This window comes from Vicugna pacos, chromosome 6 (genome assembly GCF_048564905.1).
Source record: "Vicugna pacos chromosome 6, VicPac4, whole genome shotgun sequence".
NCBI classification, from domain to species: Eukaryota; Metazoa; Chordata; class Mammalia; order Artiodactyla; family Camelidae; genus Vicugna; species Vicugna pacos.
In genome coordinates, this window is record NC_132992.1 from 37,814,377 (window position 1) to 37,832,239 (window position 17,863).

Genomic DNA, 17,863 nt, shown 5'->3' on the forward strand with positions numbered 1-17,863 from the left:
CCTTGCAACTTTCTTTTTGCTTTTCCATGCCCCCCAAAAGTACAACTAACAATATGTCTGAAGAACACTTGGGAAACATGCACATCAGTTTGCATATAATTTCCAAAATTATACAATCAATTCTTGGTTACCCGCCAGAGCAACTGCTTAGCTTAGGGTTCTGCGATCCTTTTCCTAGATCCAAATCCTTGCCTCACCCCACACCTGCGTTTTACAGATGCCTTTCACATCCTTACTCTCTTTCAGTCTCTATTACGACCTCATTATATGGGCAGAAATCATTACCCTGTTTTACAGAGAAGAAACTGAAGCTCAAAGAAGGTAAGTGATAGCTGATTAGAATGGCAAGAAGGACAGTCTCTAAACTTCTTCACTGCTGATCCTTACTTTGATTTAGAGTCACTGAAGTGCCTAGATCTTTACTTCCTTGCATCTGGATTCTTAGTGCTTCTGGTGTAGCTTAAAGTGTCCTGAGGCTGCAAACTACTAATATCCGTTGTGATCTCCCTTTGCCAGATACCAGTTTTTTGTGTATTTATCAGATTCTATGTGCTGAAAATTATTTGGTACCAGCCCTGTGATCATATCTAATCAGGAAATTATTTGTTCTCAACAAGAGAGTGGAATAGAATCTGGGCCAGTAATTACATCTGTAACACCTCAGCTAATATTATGACATAATTAAACTAGCTTTTCTTTATATTCAGTGTTAGTTCTATTCATACACCAGCAGATACGTAACTCATTTGCCATTAGAGCTTCAGCTGGCAAATAGTACAACTCCTGTGCCTCAAAGGCAGGGATGAGCTAGAAAAAGATACTGAGAAGAGAGGCCAGTTAATTCCTAAGCTGATACCTGAGTCATTTAGAAGAGTGAGATTCTACCTGAGCTGGTCTCCACATCACTTTGTGCGAGCGGCAGGAAATTTTTAGTGCTCAGGCACACCTTACAGCCAAGTAAAATGTGTTATTTTTGGTCAAATATAAATGCCTCTTGAATCATCCCTTGTAATTCCCTCTTTGTGAAATGCTGTCTCTCTTCCTTTTCATTCTTTAGTGACTGGCCTCAGTTCCATCTCCTCTGAAAATGCAATTCTGATGAGTCAAGTCCACAGTGATTCTTCCTCCTCTGAATCTGGAGACCCTGGTTTTATACCAAGCTAACAATTCAAGGAATTAAATGATCATTTTCCCAAATTCATATAACTCATCTCCCCAACACACTTTTGAAAGTTCTCTGAAGGACACCTTATGCTGTGTCCTTTACTTTCATATAACTTACGTATGTACACTGCGGTTTCCCAGCAAGAGTTTCTTGAGCTACTGATATCTATGTCTCTGGTTTCTATTAGTAGTGATCATTAAACATTCATAATCCTTAGCTAAGTAGGTTATATCTACACAGAAGGCACATTTCCATGACACCAGAGAGTGGGCATCATTTATTCCACTACTCCAAGAAAAAAAGTTTTTAAATGGGAAGGTTATTTTCCTCATGTCCTATTCCTGCATAACAAGAAAATGTCTGACTGGCTTCAGAGATACTTCAGACTTGCACTGTGGTAACAACATCAAGTTATTTTACTGGATCTCTGGATTGCAGGTATCAAACATAAGGGCTACGTGTATTTAAAGGTTATGTTCCCTGATAAGGTCTGGTTACAAGGTTATTGGATAATTTTCTCTTTTCTGCCTCCTGGATGAGAAAGAAAATTACACTTCCCTTTTTGTCTCTGTTGAATTATCTGAAATATTTCATTTGTCTTTTGGGTACATGGTAGTTCTCTTTGCAGGTCACAGATTCCTTTAAGATATATCTACCTAGCTATGCTTTACAACTAATTAGATGAAGTTAAAGGCTGCCGTCAACAGTAACTTAAAGCCCAGATAATGGATGTCTCTTGCCATTTAATATGAACAGTAGTCTAAGAACTAATTATCCAGGTAGTTAATACATGCTCTTTTCCGATTTTGACACTGCCACATGCAATAACAAGTATCAAACAGATGTTTATCTAGGATGTCTTCACCTTTTTAAGTGGTGAAAAATCTCAACAAACTTAGAACGAGATGTTACCTGAAAACTAAAAAGGAAGCAGAACTAGTGGTTAAAGAATGTGTGCTCACATGTATCTGGTAAAATTCTGAACTTTGTGATTTTGGCAAATGGTTCACTTCTTTTACCTCAGTGTTCTCACTTGAAATATAGGTATAATAGTAAAACCTATCTTAAGGTTTTACTTTTTTGTGAGAATTAAATAAACTCCAAAGCAAGTTCATGAGGAACTCCTTTCTGAAGCATGGAGTCAGCCATTCGCTCTGCCCTGACTGCCCCATCACTTCTTTTAAAACTCCTTCTCTCTCTTCCTTTAAGGAAACATTTATGAAGAAGAATTCAATTTTAAATAATGCAACACTGCCAAAGGAATCTATCCTAAAAAAGTCTTTAGAGATACATACAAGAAATTATATGTAAGGATTACCTATCACTGAACAAACAGAAACAACCTAAAATGGTTTAAACAACTAGGAAAAGGCTAAATAAAATATACACACTCTAATGTCACATAAAGGAAATCAGTATACAAAGAACTTGATATACTAATATATGTAATACGATATTTTAAAAAGCAGTATCATAAGGTTCTTGTGTCTGTAATAGATTAAAAGTGCTTAATACAGAAAAGGGCATATAGTAAGTAAAAGATTATTTTTAGTAAAGATTGAGTATTACTATTACATCAATATATAACTATTTGTAAGTTTTCAGGAAATGCACCAAATGTTAACAGTTTCTCTTTATTTCACTTATCTCTTAATGTGTATTTCTTAATTTCCCAATACAAAATATGATAAAATAGAAAATATCTAAAATACAAAACACACATTTCACCAGAAGATATTCTGGTCTCCATTTCCTCTACTTCTCAATCCACTTCAATCAATCTGTGCTTCTACTCTAGTGGGCAGTTTGCAATGAGCATTTATCAATTTAACAATTCACATTTGAGTTAATAATATAACTGTAACACTTTCGGATTAAACCTTTATCATTTATGAATGGAAGACAATACCTTCATGAGAGATTTCCTTCCAGGGATTCGGTGGGTACATGAAAGCCGCATTCTGGATTTGGTCATGTATGTCCTCATCTTCGTTAAACGGGAATGTGCCACTCAGGCTGACATAGATGATGACCCCAACAGACCACATGTCCAGGGAGCGATTGTAGCCCTTGTTCCTTAGGACCTCAGGAGCCAGGTAAGCTGGGGTACCCACCACTGACCTCCGGAATGACTTCTCTCCAATGATCCGGGCAAAACCAAAATCACAAAGTTTCACCTGCAGATAACAATGGTTTGCAGATATGGTAAGCCAGAAATTGTATGCCTGTGTAGGTCTTAGCCCACGTGGGCCAGGAAAACAACTATAACACTTTACATACATTGTATGGATGTCTCATGGTAAAAGTGATAGCTGTTTTCCATTTTATGTACTTAAAGATAGTGGTTTATGTCCTGATGCAAAAGTATGTTTTCCTTCATATGTACACTCTGAAGAGGGCAATATGGTTTTATGGCAATATGGCAGAAAACATCACGCACATCAGGGAAGTGATGCATTTAACTCAAGGGCTTATTATCAATAAAGGCTGAAGAAGCCCAGGGGGGCATCATGGCATCCACAGTAATCCTCAAGATTAGCTCCACCGGGACACCCAGCCACGACCTGAAGGTGTTAGGGAGGCGAGGAAGAACAGCCCCCTTGGTCAGGTCACTTTTAGATACGAGATTCCCTGGGGAGAGGTCCAGTTGTTTTGTATCCCCTGAGTTGAGGAAAAGGAGAAACCTTTGCCTTTGTCCCTGAGAACAACACTGAACTGTGATATCCTGCCTGACGTCAGAGAGCTGGTAGCACCCCTGGGGCTCGTCAGTGTCCCAGTCTCAGGCCAGCACATTCAGCACTGACCTGGTACCGCCAGTTCTCCAGGACGTCCACCCAACAGAAGCCAAAGTAGAATGAGAAGGCTCAGTGTGCGTTATTAAGGCAGGCTGAACTGAGAAGCAGAGCAACAAAGCCGTGCCCCGAAAATATAAGAAGGTAACAAATGGACGAAAACAAGCAGGTGAAACATGAAACAAATAAAGGTTTTGAGGAGAAAAGGTGACAGAATGCTGCAGGGGAGCCAGCGATGCTGTCAGCTGGCTTTTGGCTGAGCAAGGCTTTCATACTTGCCTGAGGGAAAGGATCGGCTGACGCTAGCAACACGTTTTCTGGTTTGAGGTCACAGTGAACAACATTTTTAAAGTGAAGATGCCGCAAAGCCACAAGTATCTATAAAGGAGAAATTCATCAAAAAAATTTTATTTTAGTCTATTGGTCTATTTCAAAATGTTTCCTACTAGGTCATGAATTTAGAGGGCCACAAGAAAACTCAAAATGAACAGTCAAGTTTCTTTATGCCTCAGACACTGAAATGAGCTTGATCAACATAGCAGGTTTCTCAGGAAACTCAACGGACAAAGTACCATGTTACGGTATCCATACAGAGACCAAGACAGGTGTAGCCCCAAGTATTCAATAGTGTCTAACAAGGATACACATTCTTGAATATTTTCAAAGAATCAGGACCCAGCCACTATGTCTTTTAAATTTCATGAGTGGTTTTAATACATGGGCCTGCACACACATTACTCATTTGATACGTACCCTGAACTCTGGAGAGCACAGATATAAATTAGAGAACACAAAGCCATTGCAACTTTGTAAAGTGTGATTTAGAATGTGGAGGTAAGGACTGAACAACAAGGCTAGAAAGCTCTAGTTCATCAGGGATCATATTTGATATTAAATATTACTTTTTTCCCCCCTGACTCTAATTGATTCCTTACCTGAGTAATTAAAAACTTCGTTATGTGCTCTGGCAACCTGCCCTTTTCACTTGACAAGATCATCTCCAGCATGTCTCCATGGAGTTTTTCCATAACAACAAACACTCTTTCGGGAGTCTCAAACATACACTCCAAATTTACAACACCAGGGTGATGAAGGTTCTATTAAAGATAAATAAAGCACTTGAAGAAAATGAGTTTTTTGATACTGTTTGGCAAGCTCGCTGATTATACAAAACTGTTCAAGCTTAAAGCTATGGAAAAACCCACACTTAAGATTTTTAACACCTCTAAATTCCACATGTGTTGCCTTATATTTTTGAAATTCTAATGTCTCCAAGAAATACATCTTTACTTCCTGTGCATAGTGAAATTATTTCTTCTAGGCTAAAAATCCAAGTTCCAGCACAGTGAATTGCTAATTAGGTTTTAATTAGAATATCATATTGAGAAATCTATACTTTCTTAGTATCATGTACAATATTAAGCATATTGTTCTAAACAAGCATACGAGGCCATCTCTACACCCTTGGTAGAAATTTAATGTAGACAAGACGAAATACGTTCATGTAGTACATGTGACTGCACTGATGAAAACATATTAGGTAAAACCTTTTGGAATTGCTCTGGTTTTGGAGGCTACTGTAGTTTGCAACAGAAGCTCTTACGCAGAGTAAAGATCTCCATGAAAACAAACAAAAAAAAGATTACTGAGCCCCTGTTTTGTTCAGGACAACATGCAATGTGGTAGTGCTGCTTGGTTCTCCAGCACTCAGTAAATATTTCCACAATAAAGTAATGGCCAATAATGACAGGCTGTATTTGGCTTGACATGTTAATTGTCACACCTGTCAAGTAAAATTATTCTTAACATTAGCTAGGCCCTTGTAATGATGCTTAAGTCTGAATGTTGGTCTGAGGTCATCAACAAAAGCCTTTGATCATCTGACCTTTCTTTCTTTTTTTTTGCACACAACAAAAAACCTTAACATTAAAAGAACTATTATATATTCCACTTATAGTTCAATGAAAAACAAGAAAAAAAAATCATCATGAATAAAAACTACCTAAAGAAAAAAAACCAGGACTAACTTCAATGTGCTAACAGCTGAACAGAAAAAAAAGAAATTATATCTTTTTTTTTAGGAAAATAAATCTCAGTGAGCAGTAAAATTATACATAAAATGAAATTTTCACAAACTACCGGAAGCCTGAAATAGCTCACTCTTCAGACCCCACAGATGGATGCTGGGTGGAGAGCCACAGAGGGGGCTGTGGGTGAGTGTGCATTGTCACTGTTCTCCAGGCTACTCAGTGGCATGGAAAGCCTGGTGTCTACTCGATATGGAGCTACGCTCTGGCTGGCAGTAGTTCCCATCGTGACAACCTGTCTCTCAGGGTGCCCTTCCTTGATGGCAATTTTGATCTCCACCTCAGACATCGGATGGGTTCTTTTGATTCTGACACCCTGGTCATGGAATGGCAAGTTTCTGAATGGGATCCAAGAGACACCCGCACATCCACCCAATGGCCTTTCACCTTTTGAGTCATTGTTCTTGAAACTGGCACACTGTTAACTTGTCAAACTGGCTACGTCAGATAGATCAGGCCTCCGGGTTACTCTCTCCTGGTCAGAGCTGAAGCACATGGAGCAACGGTGGGACTAACAGAGCTCACGCTGTCCCTGCTCTTACTTTCTTTGTCCTGATGGCCTACAAATAGGATCAGAGAGCTGGTTGGCTTTGACAACTGAGGGAATGCCAGATCTTTAGCAGGGAGACTAATTAATGGCTACATATATCTGTTTGATAAGTAGTACAGAGACCAGTGACAGCATCGTTCGTACCTGAACCTGTGCCAAGGCTGTCTCATTGCCTTTTTCTTATAATCCCTTCCCTGATAGAGAAGCCACACCAACTGGACAGACCACCAGCCTCTGGGTATCCAGGCATCTCAGCGGTCCTCTTTTAAATCAATGGTCAAAGCAGAAGCTTTAAGGATGACATGAGAGTCCTGCCTGAGTTATGATTCTCTTGGGACAAGTCCACTATGAGATGTGATAAGTATACCTTCCTTTTCTGAGTATCCTCTTAACTGATTATTTTTTCTATTTACTCTAACTTTAAGCATGTAAGCTGTGTTCTGTGGAGTTTGGCTTCCTTAAATGGCCAAGTCCTTATCTGGGTGGGGAGTAGGAACAATGACTAAGAAAGGAGCAGACAAACAGAAGTTGGCAGCAAAGCAAGCAGGTCCCTTGTGTGTTGACAGAGGAAAGCCCAGAGTGTAAAGGAGAAGATAAAAATTAAGGGAGCGAGACCTCCAGGGCCCAAGTTGGGCAGGAGAGGACAAAGGTGGTACAGGAGTGCTGCTTCTGCTGCCCTTGTCTTAGGCTGTGGAGGCTTGGGGAGAAGAGGAGGCAGGAGATAACCAGCAAGTTCTCCTATCTAAATCCCCAAGTCCATATGCAATGTCAACCCCTATGTGCCTCTGCCTGTGCTCTTCTCAGTACATGAGTTCTCAGAGGCACTGAAGTCCTTCACTCAATATGTTCCTTTTTCCTTTCCACTATCCTGCAACATGACTTGAGGAATCTCCACACAGAAGGCAAGACTTTAATATGTGCTTATCTAATTGGTGTCTTCCCAGAAAGTTCCAGGTTAAAAGCATGGAGTGGATGAATGAGACTGTTCACTGTCATCTCTTCTGTGCCATGTTCTCTGTAAACTCTGAAGGACTCTACAAAAGTCCTTAAATAGCATCTTTATGAGAAGGAAAGGGAAATTTTTACTACTTCTCAATGAAGAACTTTGAATAAGGTTAGGTATATATTTGAGAAAAAAGCATATTCAATGAATGCACTGAATTAAAGGTCATGTATACACAACTGTAAAAAAATATGTTTTAGAAAAGTTTAAACTCATACGTTCTTTGTACGTTTTTCCCTTGCTCTTTTACCAAAACCTTTATATTTTATAGGATTGCTAAAGAATGCATTGAATGGTAGCTGAAAAATCTTCCCAACCACAAAATGACTATATTTTTTTCTGCATATATATGGCTGATCTATAATAAATTGATATATAATAAATTGATAGTTTTTGAGTTTATTGTGTATCGTTGAGATAAGGTCATCATAGATGCCTACTCAGGAGCTGTATTTTTTTGCACTGAACCAAATGACTAAACTTGTTTTCACATGTGACAATAACAAAAGAAACAGAATATAAAGAATCATGCCTTCATTACTCAAATTCTCTATGCTATTCTAATAAGAAGTATTTATTTAGCCTCTTAGAGAAAAGATAATATTTGAAGACTAGAAACAGGAAAAAAATTAAAGCTACTATTTTCTATCAAGTATTAATTCATATTCTCTTTTAGATACCTTCAGATCAACCCTAAGATAAGCTTTAACCAAAGTAGTGGATGTGACTTTTTCACAACTTTAATTTTTTATATAAAATAGGAAATAGTATTTCAACATTTTCCTTCTCAAGTCTAAAGTAACTTAATTAATTTAAAAATGGTTTCATGACTGCACAACAACTGCGGCATAGCAGTGTTCAGAAACAATTTCTGCTAACTTCTCAGGACTATCTCAGGAACTTGGATAATAAATTTCATGGCAGAGTAAGCTACTACAGGACTTTCGGGCCATCTGTTGCATTTAAGTAATTTAATTTTCAGGAAATGAAACATTTGGTCAACTATAGGAAAGAAGAGTGTCCATTCACACATTACAGATTGGTGACATATTCACGGGGTGAATATAAGTTGTTTCGAAGTCTGGGAGGAAATGCCATTTGGAGACCAAGACAAAAATTTTCCTGACTCAAATTGTCTGGAGAATTCTTATGTAATTAATGGAAACTAGTCACTAAAAGCAAAGGATTTTTGTAAAAACAGCAAAATTTCATAAAAAAATTAAGATTGAACTAATTAAATATTTTAGTGTATGTATATATTCTATGTTATATTGTTTGGGCTAGTATTAAGTAATATTTTCTTTATAATCTTTAATTTTAATAGTGTTGCTTTATTATAAATCTGGAGTTGAGAATTCATTCCATATATTTAACTGTGGTAAATTAATGTTGGCATGTTCTCCCCTTCTTCTGCCTTTGAGATTATATTACTCAAACATAGACAGGTAGGAAAGAGAAAAATTAAGAGTCAATATATCTTTTCAACAAGTTATTTGAGAGGATTCAGCCTTAATATGGGAAATTCTGACTACTTTTCTATCAAACGACTAAGTGATTTAGGCCATATTGAGACAGAAAGAAACAAACTTAAAAGTGAAGAATTGAGGATATAAATTCTAAACCGCCTGCAGAGCAGACAGAACAATCCTCTATGGCACGGTGGTACACAGTGTGGGTGGGGAAGTGAGGTACCCTTCTCAGAGGTATAGTACTGTGGCAACGGCTTTGGGGATTTTCATTCTTGGATTAAGAGAAGAACACACCACTTTATGCATTTTCTAATCACAGATTCTTAAAATTTATGGTTCATGTAATGGTCTTAGAAATCATAACCACCTAAAGTTATGAAGAGGACATAATGTGCAATATCCTGATAGATGCTAAAGAAGTCTTTGTGTAGAGAGCAGATATTAATAAAAAGACTTGTGAAAGATAATACCCAAACTGATGTGGTAAGCTCAGCTATCTCTCCTAAATTCCCTTTTGAGAATGATATCTGAAAATTTAAAGTAAGTGGCAGACAAAGCAATACTGAAGAAAAAGAATGAAGCTAGAGCAATCACCCTCCCAGACTTCAGGCAATACTACAGAGCTGAAGTAATCAAAACAGTGTGGTATTGGCATAAAAACAGACATATGGATCAATGGAAAAGAACAGAGAGCCCAGAAATAAACCCATACACTTACAGTCAATTAATCTTCAACAAAGGAGGCAAGAATATACAATGGAGAAAAGACAGTCTCTTCAGCAAGTGGTGTTGGCAAAACTGGACAGCAGCATGTAAATCAATGAAGTTAGAACACTCCCTCATACCATACATAAAAATAAACTTAAAATGGCTTAAAGACTTAAATATCAGATAAGATATGATAAACCTCCTAGAAGAAAACATGGGCAAAACATTCTTTGACATAAATCTTAGAAATGTTCTCTATGGCAGTCTAGCAGGCAACAGAAATAAAAGCAAAAATTAACAAATGGGACCTAATTAAACTTATAAGCTTTTGCACAGCAAAGGGAACCATAAGCAAAACAAAACGACAACATACAGAATGGGAGAAAATATTTGCAAATGATGTGACTGACAAAGGTTTAATTTCCAGAATATGTAAACAGTTCATACAACTTAATAACAAAACAACAAACAACCCCATCCAAAAATGGGCAGAAGACCTAAACAAGCAATTCTCCAATGAAGACATACAAATGGGCAATAAGCACATGAAAAAATGTTCAATATTGCTAATTATTAGAGAACTGCAAATCAAAACTACAAGATATCACTTCACACCAGTCAGAATGGCCATCATTCAAAAGTCCATGAACAACAAATGCTGGAAAGCGTGTGGAGAAAAGGGAATCCTCCTACGCTGCTGGTGGGAATGTAGTTTGGTGCAGCCATTATGGAAAGTGGTATTGATCCAGCAATGCCACTCCTGAGGATATATCCAGAGGAAACTCTAATTCGAAAAGATACATGCACCCCAATGTTCACAGCAGTACTATTTACAATAGGCAAGACATGGAAGCAACCTAAATGTGTACTGACAGATGACTGGTAAAGAAGCTGTGGTATATTTGTACAATGGAATACTACTCAGCCATAAAAAGAATAAAATAATGCCATTTGCAGCAACATGGAAAGACCATTCATTTCTAAGATGTAGATAACCTGGATATAGGACATATTTTCTAAACTGTCTTCATGAAAACAACTTAATCTCCACCCTCTTTCATGAAGGAACTCAAAAGGCTAATATCTTCCAAAAATATGTTGGGAAACATCGATTTAAAAAACATTTTATATATTATTTAATTTAGTCCCCTGAAAACGTTCCTGTGGAGCAAGCACACCAAATCAGATGAATTCGAATCCATAATTAAGGAAACCAAGGTCAAAAGAGACTTACTGAATAATAGAAAAGTTTTGACTTGGAACCTAGCCTTCTGACACTAAGTTTGCACTATGACTAATTTCTTATGGAACACAATACTCTATTTTTCAGAAAAGTTTCCATTTGTTCTCTTTTCCTTATAATAGATCTTTGTTTTCATTTTCTCTCTATTCTAAACATGTATACACATTCTCTATGGGCTTAATTTTTTTGGAACATGCAGAAGACAACAAGATAATCTTAGAACTGTAAAACATGTCTTTAAAAGAAAATTCCATGAAAATTCTTCATGCAGTAATATAAAAAAGATGTACTTGAATAAACAGGATAAACAAATAAGATGAAATAACAGAAGCATAAGCTAACCTCTCACTACACGTAAAAGAGAAAGTACTCAAATTTTGCATATTTTTCTCTAGAGAAATAAAGTTGATTCCTTCATGATTTGAATAAAATCATCAGTTTGGAAAATTTTTTCATTTTCCCACTCATACTTAGCAATATTATTCTCTGGTTTTCCATCGTGATTATCTCTTCTCCGTCTACTCTTGATTATCTTTTCAGACTAAGAGAACAAAGCGAAGTACTTACAAGATAAATATTGAGTCTTGTTCTGTGAAGATAAATTACCATGGTTTGTCGTCAAAACGGAATGAAGGCAAGAACCACTTTATTGCCTATGGCATGCTCTGCAATTCTATATCCCTCTGGTTCCTTCATCCATGGCTACATACGTAATTTGTTCAACAAATATTTACTAAGTGCCTTCCATGGCCAGGCATATGCTAATCTATGTTCAGCCCTACCCCAGGCTTTGAGTCAACCATGTTCTTTGTTAAGATGAAATTATGTATCCCTATGCTCTCTATTTAGGAAATTCAACATCAAGTTATTTCAACTTGCTCCTAGAAGCTAGACTTCTAACTCAGTGGTGGTAATCCTAGTCATACCTAATAAGTATGGAATCTTTACTATATGCCAGGCACTAAGAATTTCACAAAATTATCTCACTCGATTCTTAAACATCTCTACAAGGTTTTCTGGAAAGGAAATTGAGGCTCCTCGAGAACTTAAGTAACTTATCCAAGCTCTTAAGAACACTTATACCTGACATTAGAACCCAGGCAGTCTAACCCCAGAACATACGCTCTTTAAACACCATGGTATACATTGGCATTGTCTTAATGCCTTCCTTGGACTCCTGGGTCCTGCCTGTTCTAACTCGTGGTGCTTCAAGGGCCCCTGCTACCTTAGCCTCCTAACCATGTGAGATTCATAATCCCACAACCCATTTGAGCATGCTGTCTGGATTTCTGAATGCTGCCTGCTGTCAGTCTTCTTGTCACAGGGTCTCCTATACCTGTTATGACATCCACCTTGACAATTTGGATTCTTTGTCTTTCTGACTGACAGAATTTCTTTCCTACAGCTGACTCTATTTTGTATCTCATGTACCACCACAGTGCTGCTCTGTGTTACTAAATTCCCTCCTCATCTTGAGGTTCCACTGCCTTTAAAGGTAACACTCTGACATATTCTCTGATTTCCTTCCCACCAGATGCCCAATTTTTCCCCCCAGGACTCAATTTTTGAGACAGCCTGCAACATCTGGAACAATAAGCAGCCATTCTACAAACTCTTTCTCCTCAAAAAAATCATAATTTTCTAATTAGAGCCTAAAATTTAATAACTTTCTTATACAAAAGGTATCAAGGTACTTGAGAAAGAAATTAAGGAAATATAGTATATGACCTAAGATAATTTTATCAAATGTTAATCTATTCCCTGCAGTGTCTTCATTACTGTGCCAGGTATTGTGGAAATTGAAAAAAATTAAGGCATTGATGAGACCTTCAGGTTGCTTATAATCTAATTATTATATAAAAAGTATTTGATAGATATTAAAGTACCACTTTATACCAAAACTAGAAGTCAGAAATAAATAGGGGATATGGAAAGTAACACAAGACTGTCAGGCAGGACTGCTGGATCACATGGATAAGTCAAGTAAACTAAGATGGGCATCCAGGCTTGGAATTGAAAGCTGAGCAATAGCCAGGACAATGACAAAGACAATGACTTAAAGAGGCATGAAAGACCTAGCTGAGTAGGAGAGATAGGGTCCAGTGAGATTGTCTACAGTGCTAAAGGCCAGGAAAAGTAAATAGCTTTGATAAAATAAGAAAAAGAAAACTATTAAGCTAGGGAGGGATAGGATGGAAATCCATTAAAGGCTCATCTGACAGACTGGGATTTCAAAATTTGTAGATACTGACAGGCATATGTAGAATAGATAAACAAGATTATACTGGATAGCGCAGGGAAATATATACAAGATCTTGTGTAGCTCACAGAGGAAAAAAAATGTGACAATGAATATATGTACGTTCCTGTATAACTGAAAAATTGTGCCCTACACTGGAATTTGACACAACATTGTAAAATGACTATAACTCAATTAAAAAATGTTAAAAAAATAAAATCTCATTTTATCATGGTCTTGAGAATGGACCATGGAAAAGGAGGGCCAGAAGATGATGTAGTGGGAGGAAGGGGAAGACCCAGCTATGAGGTATATCACCTCCTGCAGTAATCAAGGCATGAATTTAGAAGACTTGTCTAGACTAGCAGCAATGCAAAGGTTATAGCTGAAGCCAAGATGACTTTGTAGAAAGAAAGAAGAGGAACGAGGGCATTTCTACTGCCACTACTAGCTGAAAATAACCTTTAACAAAGTTTTCTTGCTTTTAAACTTTCTTCCGTAACATATCTTCACCACATACAGATACGATCTTAATAATTTTTCAAAATAATTCAATAATTGACAGTCACACAAACATGATAAAATCTAGTTGACCTGGCATCATATCAAGGTTCTCCATGAACTCACACGAAAGCCATTTCTCAGTCTTACCTAAGCACACTCTGCTCCACCACAGCAGTCTCCAAATTAAGGTAGGCATACTCTTGGAAAATCAGAAGATACAAAAGAGATGCTGAGTAGAAGGAGAGTTTTAACAAAATTTGTTTTGTTTACATTTGTACCCCTACTACCTGGAACATTCTAAATTCTCAATAATTATACTTTGAATAAATGAATGAGTCTTAACACTCCATAAAGATTTTTTAATATAGATTTATCTGAGAAAATCCCTGTAGTCTTCAAATTCTCCATCCCCAAGTTGCCTTTCACAATATTTCTCCCACTTTCCAAAAGGAAGGTATGTCTCTCAAACATTCCAAATGTTACTATGGTAGTTTGCCATGGGGAGGAAAATCCTCTGGGAGAAAAACAAAGGGAAAATTAGAAATATGGTGTTGGCATGAAGTGAACAACCTTAATCACTTATAAATCAACTTTTTTGCAACTTCATTTCTAATTCATGCTTTTGCCAAAATTAGGGAAATATTTAGGGAATATGGACTTATTAACAGAGAGAGAATTAAAAGAGAGAGGATGAATTTCCAAAGAATAATCACTGGGTTTTTTGTTTTGTTTTGGGGGTGCTTACAACTTGGCTCCTACAATTTAAAAAAGGAGTAAAATCGCTGCTGAACTCTGTTTAATGCAAACAATAAGTAATAATCACCTACCAATTTATAAACTAAATTAAAAAATCAAGCTTATTAAATAATATATTTTTAGTAACATTCTATTTTTTATGTTTAACAAGCATAGATAAAATTTTACATAATATTTATTTTGCTGGATAAAAGTTTTACTACTAATTGTAAGGATAACTTAATCCTGGAGAATGCTTTAAACATTTAAAGTGTTGTAATCAAGAAATTTTACAATATAAACATATTTTTATTGTAAATACTTATGAAAAAGGAGCCAACAAAAGACTTTTAAGTATAAAAATACATTACACTGGCATACAATTCTTTGGGAAAAGTGGAACTATACTCAAAGAAAACAAAGAATATTATAAAATGTACTACTGCCAAAGAAGAGCTTATTCATGTATTTTTTTAAAAGATTAATTTAAAAAAAACAAATGTTTTTGATACTTAGATTCTAATATATATATTTAAATGAGTGATATAACAGCTTTATTTTCAAATATCAATATTTTCAGTACAGGACAAAATTAAAATTCTTTAAATTTCTGAAAAATAGTTCAAGTTGTCAACTTAAAAATACAAAAGTAGGTACAAAGGTTTTTAGAATTATTTTTGAGGACACATGAGAAAAAAAATGTTTGAAGCCATTCTTTTAAAATGATCTAGTTTTCTACTCATGTTTCATAGATTATTTATTTTACTGAGGTGGTCCCCCAGCTTAACAACCCTTTCCAACATTTTTCTGGTTACCAAAAACCTATTAATCTTTTAAGATTTCACCAATGCTGTATTTCTTTTTGATGCTCTCCTTCATTCCAACACCCTGACCTCAGTCATAACCCATGACTTCATTCACGAGGCTTCCACAGCTATCCTGACTTGTTGCTATGTGTACCTATCTGCCCAAATAGATGACAAACATCTTAAAAGGTGTAATTCATTGTTATATGGCTCACAGGCCCAAAAAATTGCTTTGCATCAAAAAAGGAAGTACTTTCCAAGTACTGTTGAATGATTTAATATTTTCATTATTTGGAGGAAAGGGGTTCTTGCCCTAGAAACCGGAAGAATGAAGAAAACAGACAATATTAGGGAGAAAATAACTTGCAGGGAAAGACATTAGGAACAAGTGTTTGGTTTTCAGCTGGTTGATTTGGGTAAGACTGGCACAGCAAAGTGGAGATGTCCTAAGGTCAGAAATAGGAGACCACAGTGCCTGTGAAAGAAAAGACATCAGAAGATAAATTAAGGAACAACCTGAGAAGACATGACTGATGACTCTCGGAAATGGATGACCTCACTCTGGGAATGAGTTCCAGATGAGCATAAACCATTTATGTGAATGGAAAGAGGCATTCAAGAAGGCTGGAGGAGCTAGCAGGAAGGTGAAATAAGATCTGATAAGTTTAGGGGTGAAGTGAGGAGAGAGATTTATAAAGGAGCAAATGATCAATGCTGTTGAATGACTGAGATTAGTCAAGTAGGATAAAGACTGAGAGTAGCTAAGGGGTGATAGTTGGGCAAAGGCAGAAAACAGGAGTATGGCAAAAGGGCCTTGTGTTTTCTTTAAGAAAGATGTGGAAACCAAAGGAGGGAATTCATGAATAAGAACAGAAAGCTTTTTATCAAATGCTTTTTTCTCCAACTATTGAGATGATGTGATTTTTTTTCCTTTCTTTTGTTGATGTGGTGTATCATGTTGATTGATTTGCATTTGTTGAACCATTCTTGTGTCCCTAGAATGAATCCAACTTGATCGTAGTGTATAATCTTTTTCATGTATTGTTGGATTAAGCTTGCTAATATTTTGTTGAGAATTTTTGCATCTATGTTCATCAAAGATACTGGCCTGTAATTTTCTTTTTTGATAGTGTCTCTGTCTGGTTTTGGTATCAGGGTGATGGTGGCTTCACAGAATGAATTTGAGATTATTCCCTCTTTTTCAGTTTTTTGAAAGAGTTTGAGAAGGATCAGTATAAGTTCTTCTTCATATGTTTGGTAGAATTCTCCAGTGAAGCCATTGGTTCTGGACTTTTGTTTGTAGGAAGTTTGGTTTTTTTTTTTTTTTAATCACTGATTCTATTTCACTTCTAGTGATCGGTCTGTTCAAAATATCTATTTCATCTTGATTCAGTTTTGGTGGACTGCATGTTTCTAGAAAACTCTTATCAAAATGGGTATAGAGGGAACATACCTCAATATAGTAAAAGCTATTTATGACAAACCCACAGCCAACATAATACTCAATGGTGAAAGGTTGACAGCCCTCCTGCTAAGATCTGGAACAAGACAAGGATACCTACTCTTACAACTTCTATTCAACATAGGGTTGCAAGTCCTAGTCACAGTAATCAGACAAGAAAAAGAAATAAAAGGGATCCAAATTGGAAGAAAAGGTAAAATTTCACTTTATGCAGATGTCATGATACTATATATAGAAAACCCTAAAGACTCCACACAAAAACTACTAGAGATGATAAACAAATTCGGCAAGGTAGCAGGATACAAGATTAACACACAGAAATCTGTTGCATTTATTCACACTAACAGTGAAATATCAGAAATGGAAAGAAAAGAAACAATCCTTTTTAAAATCTAATCAAAAAATAACATACTTAGGAATAAACCTGACAGAGGAGGTGAAAGACTTGTACATGAAGAACTATAAAACACTGATAAGAGAAATTGAAGTTATTTAAAGAAATGAAAAGGTATCCCATGTTCTTGGATTGTAAGAATTAATACTGCTAAAACGGCCATACTACACAAAGCAATCTATAGATTTAATGCAATCTCTATCAAATTACCCAGGACATTTTTCACAGAATTAGAACAAATAATCCTAAAATGTATATGGAATTACAAAATACCCAGAATTACCAAAGCCAATACTGAAGAAAAAAGAATAAAGCTGGAGGAATAACCCTCCCAGACAATACTACAGAGCTACAGTAATCAAACAATGTGGTATTGGCACAAAAACAGACATATGGATCAATGGAACAGAATAGAGAGCCCAGAAATAAATGCACACACCTATGGTCAATTAATCTTCCTCAAAGGAGGCAAGAATATACAATGGAGAAAAGACAGCCTCTTTAGCAAGTGGTATTGGGGAAGATGGACAGCTGCCTGTAAATCAATGAAGTTAGGAAACGGCCACACCATACACAAAAATAAACTCAAAGTGGCCTAAAGACGTAAACATAAGACATGACACCATAAAACTCCTAGAAAAAAACAAAGGCAAAACATTCTCTGACATAAATCTTAGTAATGTTCTCCTAGGGCAGTCTATCAAGG

General features: G+C 36.5%; 1 protein-coding gene across 3 annotated transcripts in view; it reads right to left on the bottom strand.

Annotated features, from left to right (window-relative positions):
- Positions 1–17,863, bottom strand: part of PRKD1 (protein kinase D1) — a 272,532-nt gene that overhangs the window by 17,826 nt on the left and 236,843 nt on the right. For all 3 annotated transcript variants that reach the window (XM_072962880.1, XM_072962879.1, XM_072962881.1), the window contains 3 exons: positions 4,893–5,054; positions 4,237–4,335; positions 3,075–3,342 (listed from right to left, as the gene is read on the bottom strand). In XM_072962880.1, coding sequence (XP_072818981.1) covers positions 3,075–3,342; positions 4,237–4,335; positions 4,893–5,054 — 529 coding nt within the window. The remainder of the gene's footprint in view (positions 1–3,074; positions 3,343–4,236; positions 4,336–4,892; positions 5,055–17,863) is intronic.